Source organism: Perca fluviatilis, chromosome 11 (assembly GCF_010015445.1).
Source record: "Perca fluviatilis chromosome 11, GENO_Pfluv_1.0, whole genome shotgun sequence".
Lineage (NCBI taxonomy): Eukaryota > Metazoa > Chordata > Actinopteri > Perciformes > Percidae > Perca > Perca fluviatilis.
Window position 1 is genome coordinate 22,543,178 of NC_053122.1, and position 17,521 is coordinate 22,560,698.

Consider the following 17,521-nt stretch of genomic DNA (forward strand, 5'->3'; position numbering starts at 1 on the left):
ACTTTGTAATAAACCTGACTTGCACCATTTCTGTTTGACCTTAAACTAAAATCAACAAAGCAGGAAGCATTACTGGGTTTCACTAAAGGACAGCCAGTTGTTGAAGGTTTCATCAAGAACAAACTTCACTGCGCAGGGAGACAATCGCTTAAGAGATTAATAAGAGACAATCTCTGGTGATATGACATTATGAGTGTGTGATCCAAAGCATAAATTTACATAACATCACCATAAAAGAAAAAAGAAAAAGGGTTATGTGATGCCAGTCGCGCACTGTTGTGGTGACCTAGACATACTTTTCCTCCAATGAGCGGCAGGATGTGCATCTTCCCCGTCTGGCTCTCCTTGACAGATGAGACGATGAGGCAGGTGCCGCACAAGATGACCTGCCGTCTGGTCCAGCGGTTGACCGGTAGCTGCAGCTTCCCTTTCCGAACGTTGTATGTCCCTGACAGCTGGATCCGCTCTGAGCTCTCGATGCTTTGGGGCTTCCCTGGAAGAAAAAAAAAAGGGAGATTTTGTGTAGTTAGCACTGTAGACTTGACCTTAACACAGGTCTGTCGAATGATTAGGTACTATTTAAGGAAAGAAATTAGCATACCACCAGTGAATAAAATCAATTTTATAGTATAGTAATTTTACACAATGCCACTTATAAATACATAAAGCCAAAACCAAACAAGATTAAGAACACTTTGAGCTAAATGCTAATATCAGCATGCTAACATTGTAACAATGACAACGTTAACATGCTGGTGTTTAGCAGGTATACTGTTTATCATGTTCACCAGCTTAGTTTAATGTGTCAGCATGCTAACATTTGCTAACAAGTACAAAACACAAAGTACAGGAATGTCATCCGATTTATGGGTATTTGGTGATAAACCAACAAAGCATTGGACAAATTAAAAATTTGAGCTGTGTACAATTTCACGACAATCCATCCAATAGTTGTTGAAATATGTCAGTCTGGACAGCTGATAAAAAATAATCTGTGTATACTAGCTAGCCAATAATTAATGCAACAAAATGAGAAATATACCCACAATGGCTAGCAGGAGAGCTCTCACCACAATACCATTACAATGCTGATTAAAATGAGATCTAAATACATTCAGCACAAATGCCTGGGATGTCCTACTTTGCACATGGAATTCAATAGTCTGGATTTGCATTCAGTGCAGCTTTACATTAATAGAGTCTCAAATTCAATACCAGGTGCACCTCTTCTAAATTATTCTCTCACAATTTCTGAGCTGCCTTTATTCAGTGCTTTTCCTCCATGCCCTGTTCTCTTGCTTCACCGCCAGCCTGCCAAACCTGACAGTCAGGCTGCTTATCAGGCGTTATGTCAGCTAGGCAGTCTTATCGTTCTGTCTAAACATCCACCTGCTTTCTGTCTACCTCCACCTCCGCAAAAAACCTCCTCGGGCTGGCATGCGCTGTCCTCCTCCACCCCTCCCTTCCCTGTCGTTTGTCTTCTATCTTTTCGGCTTTCGGTTTCTACTTTCTATCTATGGTTTTTTTTGCCCGCAGCATGTTTAACCTCACTGTTTTCCCATTCGGCCAAGAGATTCATGCAAAGGTTTACACAGTTTTCCTTTCCAAGTGTCAGATGGCATTAGACAATGTCTCACATCCTGTGGCCTACTGTAGACTACTGCATCCATCCTATTTTATAAAAAAAATTATAATTTAATTAATCCAACCTTAATCTAATAAAAAAAAAAAAAAAATATATTAATTTTTCCTTTTCTAAAAAATAAAAATACTCAAAAGTACTGTCAGAGTACTGTAGACTAGCTGCATCCATCCTGTACTGTCAGAGTACTGTAGACTAGCTGCATCCATCCTGTACTGTCAGAGTACTGTAGACTAGCTGCATCCATCCTGTACTGTCAGAGTACTGTAGACTAGCTGCATCCATCCTGTACTGTCAGAGTACTGTAGACTAGCTGCATCCATCCTGTACTGTCAGAGTACTGTAGACTAGCTGCATCCATCCTGTACTGTCAGAGTACTGTAGACTAGCTGCATCCATCCTGTACTGTCAGAGTATTTTAAAAAAATCTAAAATTACCTTTTTGTACTGTCAGAGTACTGTAGACTAGCTGCATCCATCCTGTACTGTCAGAGTACTGCAGACTAGCTGCATCCATCCTGTACTGTCGGCCTACTGTAGACTAGCTGCATCCATCCTGTACTGTCGGCCTACTGTAGACTAGCTGCATCCATCCTGTACTGTCGGCCTACTGTAGACTAGCTGCATCCATCCTGTACTGTCGGCCTACTGTAGACTAGCTGCATCCATCCTGTACTGTCCGCCTACTGCAGACTAGCTGCGTCCATCCTGTACTGTCGGCCTACTGTAGACTAGCTGCATCCATCCTGTACTGTCGGCCTACTGTAGACTAGCTGCGTCCATCCTGTACTGTCGGCCTACTGCAGACTAGCTGCATCCATCCTGTACTGTCGGCCTACTGTAGACTAGCTGCATCCATCCTGTACTGTCCGCCTACTGCAGACTAGCTGCGTCCATCCTGTACTGTCTCTTTTTAAACATATTTCACCTCACTGTAAACACAGACTGAAGCGGAGGGGTTGTGGAGGTGAGTTCAAGAGAGGAAGAAAGAGTCAGTGGGGTAAAGCAGCACACGCTCTCATGGCCTTAAATAATTCAGGTCTTTCACATGCCGACTATAAGGCTAGCGCAGTAGAGTTCTGTAATGCACGCTGCTCTCATGCAACACACTCAGCAGAGTTTAACAACAGTCTGACCAGAGTTCTGCTTATTTCAGCCGATGTGGCTAAACCTGAGGTCATGCCAATAAATACATATCTTATTCTAATGATTTTCACTAACAAATACACAACTGAATTCAATTTTTAAACCAGCCACCGAGCCCTGACCGTTACCTCTGTACTATGAGCTAATCTTGTGTTCACAGCAGAATCAATAGCCTAGTTTGCAAAAGTTTAGTTTGCTTTGACTAAATGCTGAGTGTGTAACACACATACTATTGTTAAATGTTGATCAGGAGTCATGTTCGACTACGAGGGGGAGATGTCTTTTTATGCTTAAACAGCAAAAACTACAATACATAACTAGAGGGCATGCAGAAGAGCACAAGCCTCTATACAACTACTACGTTCAAAGATGCAGCCATCTTACTACTTACTACTACTTTTTGGAGAAAAAGCGTGAGAGTGCAACACTGTTTGGCAGCTGATTACAAAGTCACACATGTTAGACACACATTTCAGACCTTTGCAACAGCATGCATTACATAATACTGCAATCTAGCATTCATATTCATTCCATATGGAATGGCCAGAAAAAACAATGAAGCTAAAGTAAAAATCCATTTGTGTTTAAACTGCTTTAACACAAGTGGGTGTTTCTAGGGGAAAAGATATGTGTCTTACTTCTTTAAGTGAAGGACTATTTATAAACCTGCCTTAAGGCAATGCCAACTTAAATATGCTCTATTATAGCAAATGCAGTTCACACTGTGCACAAAGCTGTGAAGCTATGTATCTATAATATAATATCTTGAATATGACAAAGTAGCATAACCTGTTTTTCATAATTTCCCTCTGTGCTCTGGCAGTCTGCCTTGACTTCACAGCAGTAATCAAAAGCTAGCAATCATAATCTACGGATAAATATGTTTTAATGAGCTAGGAGGATATAAAAGAAATATCAGTTAATACACTTTTCATTTTTATTTGTACCAAATCCCAAAAGAAAGTTACTTAATGATAATTGTAGTATCTCCAAATTGTAACTTACAAAATGAGTAAGTTTTAGGGGAAAATATCAAAACTGATGGAAACACTTAAAAAGGGCCACAGACATTATGGCTCAGTGTTTTTTTTGAAGAGGTATCTGGGTTTAGTTTGAGATGTTAGAAAATGATACAAAGACATCATCTGTTGAATAGTCAAAGTTCCTGCCAGTATATCAGGATTAAAAATCAGAAGTAATTTCTTTACTGGATGTTTTGTCTTATCTACACTCCATCCAAAACCATCAAACTAGGGCTGCACGATATGACCTAAAATCTAAATCATGATGAATTGCACATTTTACCTCGATAACGATAAAGGAACGATAATTTGATTTTTTTTGTGATTTTCTTCTTCTTCTTTTTTTGTCCTCGTAGTTCATGGTTCAAGGTTTGTAATGTAAATAGGCTCAAGTATTGAAGGTGAGATATTTCTTTCTACTTCAAAAGTGCTTATTTTTGTGATTTTAAAATAATTAAAAGGAAACACACAATGCGGGAACTATTATGGCTATTTATTGAAAATGTATAAAATTGAAATGAAAGCACGCATTACTTGAAATGAAAATGTCTTGTGAAAAGAAGTCACATTTTAGTTTACGTCGATAACAGCTTCAGAATTTCGATGTTGACACATTTTCGATTAATCGTCCAGCCCTACTTCAAACTGTCGCTTCTCTGTCCCGGTGCCCCCTTCCCTCAACTGATGATCTCCACACTTGTTTATTTCCACCTCGGGAACAAGTAGAGTGTGCATGGAGCGGACAAAACTGCAGGTTTTATCGCTCATCGAAGGGTCATCATTACCATCCACTCCACATGAAATGCAATAAGTGCTAATGAATGTATTTGTATTATTGTGAATATGTGTACACTCATGTGTGGTATAGGTGCTGGTTGAGAGCAAAATGCTAAAAGTTTAAGTGGAGGAAAAGGCCTAAAGAAATTTAGACACTTTTTATATAGTTTAACCAAATCTGAATCATATAACCACATTCACTTATAGTTAAGTTAAAATGTCCATTATATTTTGCTGGGCCACATCCTGGTATAAACGGAAACCAGTGCACCTAGTTGGACACACAAATCGTTTTACAAGGCAACGGACAAATATAACAGGTGTCCACTTTTGTTTTCACTTACAAATAAGTGGTGTAGATAAGGGAGTTAAACTGGGGACTGAACTTTAAGAGGAAACATGGGGAAGGAAAGATAAAGAAAATGAGATAAGGAAGCAAAATGAAGATATCACATGAGGGAAATGGAGTATTTACCAGCATGTACTTAAAAAACATCACACACACAACTTTATATTATACATTAATACTTTGATACCATGTGGCTATTTAGGTTTCCTTTGAAAATAACGCTTATACTTAATGTTTTCTTGGTTTAAGTACATAATATAATAATAAAATAATGTATCCGCTCTAAACTTAAATAAAAGGAGAAAAAAAATGAATGCAACCACCAAAATCAAATCAAGTATTCTTCGGGCTAAGAGCTATCACTTCAAATTTCAAATTCATGTGACATCTTGCTGCTAACAGATAGGAAAACCGACTGGTGACTGAACAGACTGGTTACCCCCCCCTCCAACTTTGCTGGCTGGCAGAGGTAACCAGCAGGCACATATTTCCATGTTTGAGCTTGGGAAGGGGGGGTGTGTGTGTGTGTGTTGCATCAGACAAATTATTCACAAGCTTTTAGCCTCAATCTGTCACAATGGCATATTACTACTATTTTTAGGCCTTTTGTTGGAACGTGCTCTCCCACACATGCATATGCAAAAACACACACTCTACTCCTCCTCCTACTCTTCCCCTTGCTAACATCCACACATCCCCCAAAAAAAAAAAAAAACACGTGACAGTGATTAATCATCTCCATATGTGCATCCATCTAATTGCCCCCCCTGAATGTTGATGGACAAAAAACAGCAAGAGATTTTGCAAAGGGAGAACAATACAGACATCTTGAGTGGGCTGCTTTTGTGATAAGAAAAGTTTGAAAGCTTCTCCTGTACGGATGTTGCCGTTTACAACCATCTTGCAAGGACGTGGGATGACTGGATGGAGGCAAACATATCAGTCTGGCAGTGGAGGAAGAAGGGAGATGAGTGGGACACCTACGTGAGCATCCTGTTTACAGGGTTGGGCCAGAGAAAGGCAGGATTTCTTGGTGACCCTCCATTAGGGGAATGAAATTATAAGAGACAGTTGACTTTATTCCAAATGCATGAACCATGGGCCACCTACACTAGAAATATTTTGAGCAGCGATGATGTTAGTCACAGTGGTCATCCCATAATCTATGGGGGATGTATGAATTTAAAAATAATAGACAGGCCCTGCAAGGTGGGTGTGTTCATGTGCAGAAGTCATAGTCTATTCCTAGACCTACTGTATGTGGAAGCAGGAGTACTAGTGTGTGTGTGTGTGTGTGTGTGTGTGTGTGTGTGTGTGTGTGTGTGTGTGTGTGTGTGTGTGTGTGTGTGTGTGTGTGTGTGTGTGTGTTGGTTACTGGACTTGGCTTCCTTCCTTTTCCCCAAGCTCAGGAAGAGTGTTTCCCCTTCACACTAGGCTTCAACTGATTCCATAGATAGTGGTACTAAAATAGTGACAGGTCTCGAACAAAGCATATCTGACGGAAGACAAATCCAGTAGATGCGGATTCCACCTCCCTGATGACTGTGTGTGGCCTTTGAACATACTGCCTAATAACCCCAGAGCATGTGTTTGCCTGCAAAGGCTAATGATTTGAATTTGTGCTACCACGAGCTCTGCTTCCTACTAATAAACTATGATCATTTGCATTGAGAAGGTGGGAAACTTTCAAAATTATATAATTATACATCCTAAAACAATACTGCTATGACAATATACAGTATCTTACATGGTAGCACATTCCTGTAGGAATGGGGAACTGGCACTATACATTTTCAGTTTAATTCACGACTTTAAGCCTGTGAAGCACACATTACAGATCCAGAAAAGCAGATGTTTAATAGCTGCTACTAGCAGTGTGCGACTTCGAAAAGACATCTCTGAATATTGATACAGCGTGTATTTATAGTATACATGGTGTAATCTTTGCAAAGTCAACCACGTCGACACAGAAGAGTACCAGGCTAGAAAGCTGCCTCCCAGATGTCTGCTGCACTTGTTATCCATCATAGATAGTGATCAGTACCCACGGCCGACCTCTCTCCATCCATCTCCAAATTTAACAGATCACCGCTTTTATTCTTCTGGCTCTTCTCTGTAGTAACAAGGACACATCCCTGGTTAATCATCCTGTCCTGCTAAATGCAACCTGACATCAGCACACCTCCACTACAGGACTGGGCATGCTGTACCGTAGGGCATCGATGACCCACATAAGTCACAGCGGAGCACGAGCATGGGTACACACACACACATTTGCTTATTCTATAGACTGTGACATCTGTGATGTACCGGACAGCAAGACTGTAGGACTTATAAATGCTTCTAAGCCTACATTGGGCCCCTATATCTCTGGTATCAGCTTTTTTCTGCGTATTTTAAAATGTATCTCAACTGCAGCATCTCATTAAATGCCTTACTATTAGGAACCATCTATAAAAAAAAACGTGATAGGAGACACTCTATCAAACAAACATCATCATCATATGTGCCGTGTTGGAGATATTAACTCATAAAGAGCAAACTACGGTTGGAGGGAAGTTGGTGGAGAAGGGATATAGAAATAGATGTAACACAGAGCGGTGCCAGCTGTTGCTGAGACACAAATAGATGCACTGTCTTTCTGTTACAAAACATACACACGCACACACACACACAATGTCAAAATGTATCTACTTAAAGGCATGTGGTTGCAGGCAAGGATGTGCTTCCCACATCTGATCAGCTATGTCTCTTTGCCCAAATTGCTGCCCTCCTTTATTCTTTTCTCCATCTCTCCTCCCTCTCTTTCTCATTCTCTGTGGATGACGTGTGGTGATGACTGATATCCAAATTGACAGGCCGTGTTAAGTCGACTGTCCACTTGAGCAGCAGTTGACGAGCCTTGCTGGAAGGTGGCAAAGGCCATCACGGTTGATAGGCTGCTCATCGCACTCACCTAAGTGCTCCACATCTTGCTTCGCATTACACTTCACCTCTCCACACTTTTCACAACGATGCACATGTTGAACTGTGAATGTGCGGCAGCGAAAAAAACACATCACGCAATGGAGATCTTCAGGAAGGCCTCCACAGTATCAGAGATTCTGGAATGAGTGATGTTTATGCCTCATTTCCTCTGCATGGTTTCGGCTCAACTCGACTCCACTCCACTCACTTTTGGTACAACAGCTTTTCTTAATTTTATTTCTTGATCCTTTCATCAGCAACCAAACAGAGGAATGTCTGCACTCCGTCATTTGACCACAGGTTATGTGGGCTGCCATTTAGAAAAATCTGGGTCAAGTGAATAAAAAAATACGGGATGTTATTGATGGTAGCTTGGGTATTTAAAAATGGTGGGTTTGTGCAGTATGTCCTGCATTGGGTTAGTGGCAATTCACTGACCAATCAGTGGTCTGCAGTGTTTTAACTCAAACCTTCTACCATCAGCTCAGCTCGCTGGAAACCTCGACTGAGGTGCTACAAAAAACGTACCAGGCACTATCCAAAACTTTTGCCAATGGAAAGCAAGCAAGTTGAGCTTCTTAATCCTACAAACATCCTCTTGTTCCCAGATTTTCTCAAACAAACAGGTCTATGGAGATAGAAGGGGCTGCCTCGCCCTCTGGGACTGAGGTGTTGATGTGTGAAATGTGTCGAGCTGTACTTTGTGTGAAGGTGATAAGATGATGAGGTGCATGTTTGCATGGGAAATAGCGTTATCGCTGTGTGACACTGCATAGCCTACATGTGTCTGTGTGTCCTTACTCTGAATCATGTTCAGCGTGAATATGCTGAGTTTGCCATGTTGTCTTGGTTGTCCCAGGTGGAGCATTTTATTGAGCGCTTTTAATATTTTGACTGCCAGGGAGGCTGAGGCAAACAAAAGGTTCAGCAGTCTAAACATCAAACAAGGAAGAGCCAGAGAGTACTTTTTTGTTTTAATTCAGTGGGGCTTTGAGAATGGTGATGTCGCTCTGTTCGGTTTGGTCCACCACTTTGGTCCAGACTGAAATATCTTAACAGCTATTGGATAAATTGCCATCAAACTTTGTAAATTAATTTATGCTTCCCAGCAAATTAATCCTACCATCCTGTGTAGCGTCACAATGATTTTATTTGTGGTTCTGCGTAAAAAACAGTTATGAGTACAGACATTCATGTCCCCCTGGGCATGAAATATACTAACTTTGATGATCTCCTGACTTTTCCTCAAGCACCATTATCATGTCAAGATTTCAATTTGTCAAACACTTATTGGTTTATATCCACATACCTGCAAACATTCCCATGAGCCTCAGTTGTACTTTGTGTTTAGTGCTAATTAGCAAATTTTAACATGATAAAAATGAAACAGGCTAAACATCAGGATTAGCATTGTCACAGTGAGCATGCTGCTGCTAGCACAGTTGCATTTGTTGTTCTAGTTTTGTCCAAAGGTGCTTGATTGATAAATTGAAGGTAAATAAATACATTTTGTTTTTTGGTTATTAGTCCTTTAAACTGGCATTGAGTCTATAATATCTACAGCATGTTAACGCAAAGTCAACTCAAAAGTGCAGTCTACAGTGAAATCATGAAAAACAACTCTGTTTGAAAAGCGCCACAAGCAGTTGATTAGCTAGATGAGTATTTATTCAATCATCCATGTTGCAGCTTGCTTTCATTATCTCTTTAATTGAGAAAACAATTACACACAATTTAATTGTTATGCATCTCAGATGGGTTAGGCCATTTGTAAATGTGTGGAATTCAAAAAAGAACACAGAATTGTAATTTTGTGGAATGTACTAAACAATTACATATCTATATAAACTAGTATATATCTTTATCAATAACTCACACACAATGTGTGTGTGTGTGTCTGTACATTTGTTTTTTGTGTTCCAGAGTGCTGAGGAGTGCTGACAATTCCTCTAGGAAAAGCCAACTGCTGCTGCTCTGTGTCAGACACTGAACATCCATCAGCTTAAACAGCTCAGTAGAGGTGATTTCTCTACTTCTTCTCTTTCACCCCATGTCTGCACTACTCTCAGGTGGTGATGTAGCATTAAGGACCAGGGCCAGAGAGACTCAGGGGGGTGCTCAGGGAAAATAGGTTGCTGGCCCAGGTGACCATGAGATGTCCCTCCATCCCCAGAAACACACACACACACACACACACACACACACACACACACACACACACACACACACACACACACACACACACACACACACACACACACACACACACACACACACACACCAAAAAAAAAAAAAAAAAAAAAAAAACTCTCAGTCCAGTAAAATACATCCTGAATCCAAATGAGGTCACAGTCTGCAATATCTTCCCTATCAAACCATTATTAGCCTTTGCCCCTGGGGACAAGGGAACTAAACAGCTCTCTGCTATTAAAGGGCATTGTACAACTCCAGATATCTGGTCAATGCATTACCATCCACCTCCTGTAGGGGCAGTGTGGAAATCATAGACTGTATATTAATGGCCAGCGGATGTTTGACGTCACCCATTGGTTTGTGGAGATCTGCTATAGGTCGGATGGTTGCAGATGTGACGATTTTAGACGAGAGGGAAGAGTGAGGGAGGAGCCACGTTACGTTACACACGCTCACTGGCAATCACATCATAGCCACGCCCTAAAACACCCCCTTCTTGAATCGCCGATTTTAAAATCAACGAGACCATAATTAAAAAAATTAACATCATTTTGTTTTGCAGAAGACTTAAAACTAGCGATTGAGACCATAAACTCATTATGAAAATGTTTACTGAGGTAATAAATCAAGTGAGAAGTGGGTCACTTTCTCATAGACTTCTACAAATACCCACCTCCTTTTGCAACCGCATGTGTCGCCCCCTGCTGGAATTCAGATAGAATGCAGGTTTAAGGCACTTCCGCATTTGCAGCACTTCGCCGAACCGGATGCGTTGTCCATTAATATTAACAATCTATGGTGGGAATGCATTAGCAGTGGTTCCCAACCTTTTTTCCTTGGCGCCCCCCCTACTTATGTCTAAGAAAAGCTTAGTTGAGGTAACTCTCGAGATAGAGCCTTGCTTTCTTGTTTGATACAGAGCAGTTATCAGCACTTTTACATTTCTTCGCCATGTTTCATTCATAAAATAGTGATGCTGTGGCGGCAGGAAAAACGAGGATGATAGCATCTAGCAGCTGACCTGATGACAGCAAGGGTCCCAGGTTAAGAGGTCCCGGAGGTTTGGCCTACTAAGTAGCCTACAGTTTTAAGCAAGAACAAAAATATATAGTTTTTATACCAACTTTTGTATACATTATATATTCTAGTGTATTATCATAATTTGTTTAAAATGTGCAAATATTTTTTTTTTTTACCTCAACCTCAAACCAGATAAAGACTTGCGCCCCCCCTGTGATCTTTGCCGCCCCCCTGAGGGGTCCCCGGACCCCAGGTTGGGAATCACTGCATTATGGCATGCTAAATTATCTTCTTTATTTCTTCTTGTTTTACTAGAATTTTACACTCTTGCGCTTCTGCATTTTCTATCATGACTTCATGCACAGTATAGGACACTTCATAATTATTTCCACATATTAGGTCATGTTAACCTGATGCAAATCTGTGTTCATGGGCAGAAACAGATGCAAACATGTGTAAATGTGTAAATATGCATTCAGAACTGATGCGCCTGACAGCTGGAATGAGGACCTACAATGAGAAAGGCCCCATAAGAGGTTGATTAATCAAATTGTGCAGCTATGAATTTTTAAATAAATGACTCATGTGCCCTTAAGTGAAAGAAATAACCACATTTTCTATCAGCTGCACCGTCCTTCACACCACCCGCTGCACTGTGAACATGCTTCATCATGTAATTCAATCAATATCCACTAAAAATATACCCAGATGCAGCGGACACAGCCGAGAATTGCATTAGGGAAGCTTCGAATCGCAGGTGTTGGCATCAGTGTTTGAAAAAAGAAGATTTTCCCCAGTGGAAGGGTTGGACGCTGACGTACATAGATGTGTGCTCCCCCTCTACTCTCCCCCTCTTCCCAGCTCCACTCCTGCTGCAGTTATGTAATGAATGTGTTACGAAACCTTACATTGGAAAACACGAGCCCACTGATCAGAGCACACACGCTCGCTCTCTCACACACACACACACACACACACACACACACACACACACACACACACACACACACACACACACACTTCTGTGAATTTAACCCCCTTGTTTGTGTGTGAGCGAATGCAAATGTTGTCACCGTAATTGACAAAGGTGGCCGTGTATTTGCACATGCATGTTTGTGTGTGCGTACTACAAATTAATTGAATACATGGGTGTAAATCTGAGCATGATTGTGAGGCTGTGAAAGTGCACAGAGCTCGCAAATAAATTATTTAGTATGTTTGTGGGTAAGCGTGTGTATAAAACACATAAATAAAAGTACCGAAAGTAAATAATGAGGGTTCATTGTTGCGTGTTGCAGTACAACAAGCGGGAATACTGGGAGCTATGCTGGTCTAGAAAGGACTATGACAAGAGAGAGGGGGATGGACACAAAGAGAGATGTAGGCTATAGGATGGAAAGGAAAGAGAAAACAAGATAAGGCAAAGCAGAGATGGCTAAGATGGAGGAAGGAAAAATCTACTGATAGATAAATACGCTGATAAACAGACAGAAAAAGAATTGGCTACAGTCAAATCTGGTCACCTCTGGCAGAAAGACTCATGAGAGGAAAGAGCTGTAAGGCGAGGTGAGCTAATCAGTCAGCTGGAAATTTCACTATTAAGACACAAAACAAACTAAATACAGACACTACATTCACTTGTGCTGACAAAATGAAATACTGTATAATTGTATAAGCATGCATGACCTGATATAAAGGATAAATACAGTTTATTACAACCTTGGCCTTGTAGTTTTGGCCATCATCTTTATCAATTATGATAATGTATGTAATCTGCATACATGCACAACTACAGCAAGTACAATAGGTCAAAGACCAGCCAAGAACGCAGTCTGTGAACTGTGATGGATGATTACAATGGACAGTTTTGGTATTCATTTTACTTTTCGCCTTGCGTTTCTTGCCTTGTCAGACTACTTTTTAGCATTGTCGCCTCATTCCGAAATCTCAGAAAATAACTTGATAAGTTATTATATCGCAACTGATAGAAATCATGGCCAAACTACCAAGATAAGACTGAAATAGTAATATACAGATATTATCCTTTGAGACACACAGCCCTATAGTGGCAGATTCCTTTAAACAAAAGCATTTCTTTCTCAGCAGAGATGCTGTAAGGTAAGGACAAGGAAACGAGCAAGCTGTCTGACAATACCTTGCATCACACAGTGCCAGGCTTATTTAAACAATGATAATGCTTATCGCTTTTTTCTTAAGGTTAACAACTCAGAAAAGACTTTGATGTCTCTCTCACTTCCAGTGAGCGTCTAGTATCTTGCCAGCAAAAGGTCAGATGTATTCCCCATCAAACCCTCCAAGTGCTTATGTAACGCTGTTCCATGTAGATTGAGTTAAAATGGGTTATACACTTGTTTATCAGTGTGAAAGGAGATGGCTATTCCATGTTGGGAAATAATAAATTATCAGCAGGTCATGAATGCGTGAGAAACAAATGGGAGGCTGTGCTTTCACACACAAAATAAAGCAAGCCTGCACACGTGTGAACTGAGTTACTGTTGTGTGATAGTAAACTGGCAGGAGAGCCAGGGTGCCCAGTTATGTAACGTGTTTCTGTCTTACTTGCGCACACACACGCACACACACACACACACACATGCACGCACAGGTTATGAACAGAAAGGTTTAAACTACCGTGTGTGCATATTTTAATGTTTCAGAGGGCAAGGAGGTTCTCAGCCGAACTGAAATTTCAAATTTTTCCTACTTATCTTCCTTCATTACCCATTCCCTAAAGTATATAATGTCAGGCTTCAATATCTACAGCTGTCGTCCACACTCTCTAACTCTTCTCTCCCTACTTTCTTCTGCTCAGATTTAAAGTTTGAGTGGTTTTATGTGGCGGTCTTTGCAGAGAATCACAATTTCTAGCCCAGCTTACTCGTGACCTGACCTCTCTTTCCTCACATTCTTACAAAGCCCTGGCCTTCTTTTGAAATCACTCAGTACGGGGCCCGTCCTGCTTAAGTGTCATTAGGTAGGTGGCTGATAATTTTCTCTGAACTCCCCAAAGAGGAAGAGAAGCAAAAAGAGAACTTCCACAAAAGGGACAGATAGTATAGTACATTAATATTAGTGTCCTATTCAGCCCTCCTCTGTGTTCACTGATTCCTCTCCAGCCCCCAGACTGGCACATCCATCCCCTGGCCCCACCCACAGCCCTCCACATGCCAGCGGTCCCTGCAGTGTGTCCTCAGCACAGCCTGTGCCATCACGCTCAAGGATACGCTGTTGACAGCTACGGGTCACTGCAGTCCAGGCACAGGGTGGCACATGAATGATGCAGTACTCGCCGTCAGTCCTACAGTCCAGCTCTCTCACTAACACATGAGGACACATAATCCGGCTTGATCACGGGCAATGCATGCCCAATGACACAAAGGCGGGCCGCAGCATAAGATGCAATTAAGGCAAATCCCAGAAGCCAATAAAGAATGTAAGTCAACATTGTGATAGATTCTCTGCCTGGAGAGGCCTTTGCTCCTTTATACTTAGCCTGACTCAAACTTACTTTTTATGGATCAATGGAACTCAAGCTTAGTGCTTCAACAATAAGTCGATTTGTGGATTGACACAAAATTAATATACCTTATTGTTTAAAGGTCTTATTTTTTAAATTCTACTTACATAGAGTTTGGGCACAAGAAAAGGAAGATAAGAACGGTATAAATCGATGCAGCAAAGGCCGAGATGTCCTGACTTTAGTTTCTTCTTATGAAGTTTCAATTTCCTACACAACCCATAACGCACTTGACAGCGTTAGACTTTCCCTGCCTGGTAAATTCTCATATTTATCAAACTCCATAGCCCCAGTTTGTGAAGATCCAAAGGTTTTACACATGTGCAGTGAAATGCATGTTGGTATGCTCTTCATCAGACTATGGATAGTTCTCTCCAGAACCACAGCAGACCTTCTATAACTGTTTTCACAATGACTACTACTTCCATGTGACAAGTAAACTAACTTTGTTTTGTAAAATTGGTGGAGTGCCCATTTAGTTCCAGCCTCTCAAATGGGAGGATTTGCTTCTTTTACACCTTTAACTGGTCAGACAAAATAAGCTAATTGAAGTCACCACCTTGGGTCTGGAAAATGGTGAGTGGCATTTTTCACTTTTTTCTGTCATTTAATATGGACCCAAATGATGTAAGAAGTTCCTCAAACACACACATTATCTCAAAATTCAGGACACCAAGGGGTGCTCATCAACAGCGTCACTGTGTCACTTCAGCCTCCGCATTCTGTCACTCAGCAGTTGCTAATGGCCTGTATACAGCAGCAGCCTGTCTCTGCAGCACTCCATACAGCCTTGATAAAGTGTGGTGCCCTAAACTGTATGGCTTAAAGAGAGCGAGAAAAGAGAAGGGAGCGATGTATTGTCGTCTTAAGCACCAGTACAATAACCCCCTTCCAGACACAGAGGTTTAGGCTTACCCAGCTAGCATTCAACCCCCCCTGGGAAGTGCATCAGGGGAGGGTGAAATGTTAGAGCCAGGGATGAAGGGAGAGAAGCGATAAAGGAGCGGGCTGACAACACCTCCCTCTGATACCGAGGCTAAAGAGACGAGATGAGAACGGTAATTGGCAAGCCAGTGAAGTTTTGATGTCGCAAAAGGTGAGAGCTGAGTGTGGTGAAGTGCACATGCACGTAGTCACGTACAAGAGTATGTGTGTGTGTGTGCGCGTGTGTGTGTTTATGTTTATGTCAGTGATTAATTAGCTTGCAGGGATTCCCCCCTGTTTGTCGCCCTGGGTTTCCCTGTTCATTTGTAGCACTGCATTAATAATGCCTGTCGCTGATAGAAATGAAGCGGGGACATTTTACATTTAAACTTCGCCACTCTCAATCTTTCTCTCCTCGTCACTCTCATGATCCTTTTAACAAGATCATAGTCATGATCAATATTGCCTTTAACCAAAAGTGATTCCCGAAGTGTCTTATTCTCACTACCAGCATCATAAATTCTCTTTTAGTAAATCTGACAGACTGCTGTAGCGGTACAGCAAGCAACAATGTCCAAAATCAGTCCCTTCACATACAGTAGGTAGGATCAAAGCAGATTATGCTAATATAGGGACAATGAACTTCACCTTGAACTTTCACAGTTGAACATAATATGTCATAAGCACAACTACAGGCCATTTGAATTGTTTTATCTGAATGGAAAGTAAAAATCCTAAACTGAATTTCCTTCTGTATTTCAGCAATCCCTCAAGCAATACTAATCTTGCTTAATTTCTGTATGTGACACATTTAATTAAAGAGTTTGATCTTATTTTTGACACTCAAAAATTGAGGCATTAATGGAGACTTTGCAACAACTCCACTATCCCAGCCTGAAGGCCAGCATGAATGTCCATTATAGGAGGACATTTAAAAAGGTCACAAAAGCGTGAAACTGCAAAACATAATCAGGTGGATTGTTTGTGTCGCAGCGCGGGGTGAGATGTGATGAATGAATGACATTTGGCCATTTTTATCATTGAATAAATAACTTTTCCCTAATTCATGAGCTGTGTTAAGTGTGCATTATACAGCTCTAAAGACAGTGGTCTTATTTTGCAACACTGGAAACCCAGAGGAATTCAAGTATCAATTCTGAAAGGATTCATAGTGTCAGTAAGCTCAAATTAATAAAATAAATTATAATACCATTGTGTGTGTGTGTGTGTGTGCGTTTGTGTGAACACATGTCAGCCAGTCAGTCACTCAATCATGACGTCTTTTATCACACATTAATTTTCAACAACGTATTCAATTATTAACATTAGGGGTGGGAAAAGAAATTGTATGTATCGTGATTTTTTTTGCGATGATTTTTAAAATGTATTCTTTTCCCTAGAATCAATATCTATCTATCCATCTTTCTATCCATCTATCTATCCATCTATCCATCCATCCATCCATCCATCCATCTATACACACACACATATACATATAAACACACACACACATATATATGTATTTTTTTTACCAATGATTCACCTAAATATTTTCTGTGTACAGTACCGCCGTCGGCGACTACATCATATCCATTTCCAGCTAAACAGACCAAAAGCAGAAAATGCTGTTATGTACTTGATTAACATGTGATGTGCATTATTTTTATAAAACAATGAGTTTTTAGAAATGTCTCATGATATATTGTGTCTAGAAGTGTATTATTCAACTGTTGTTTTTGTTAGAGAAGGAAAAGAAAATCGCAATACTCTATGCTATCGGATCGCAATATATCTAGAATCGCAATAAATGAAAATCGCAACACAAATAATCGGCACCCGTGTATCGTGAAAAAAATCTCATCGGAACAAAAGCATACCGTCCCAGCTCTAATTAACATGGTAACACATAGCCTACCATGCGAGTATACAGTTATGTGTTATAA

General features: G+C 40.8%; 1 protein-coding gene across 1 annotated transcript in view; it reads right to left on the reverse strand.

Moving 5' to 3' along the window:
- The window catches only part of phlpp1 (PH domain and leucine rich repeat protein phosphatase 1), a 48,547-nt gene that overhangs the window by 17,917 nt on the left and 13,109 nt on the right, over positions 1-17,521 (reverse strand). Inside the window, exon 2 of the mRNA XM_039814976.1 lies at positions 297-493. Coding sequence (XP_039670910.1) covers positions 297-493 — 197 coding nt within the window. The remainder of the gene's footprint in view (positions 1-296; positions 494-17,521) is intronic.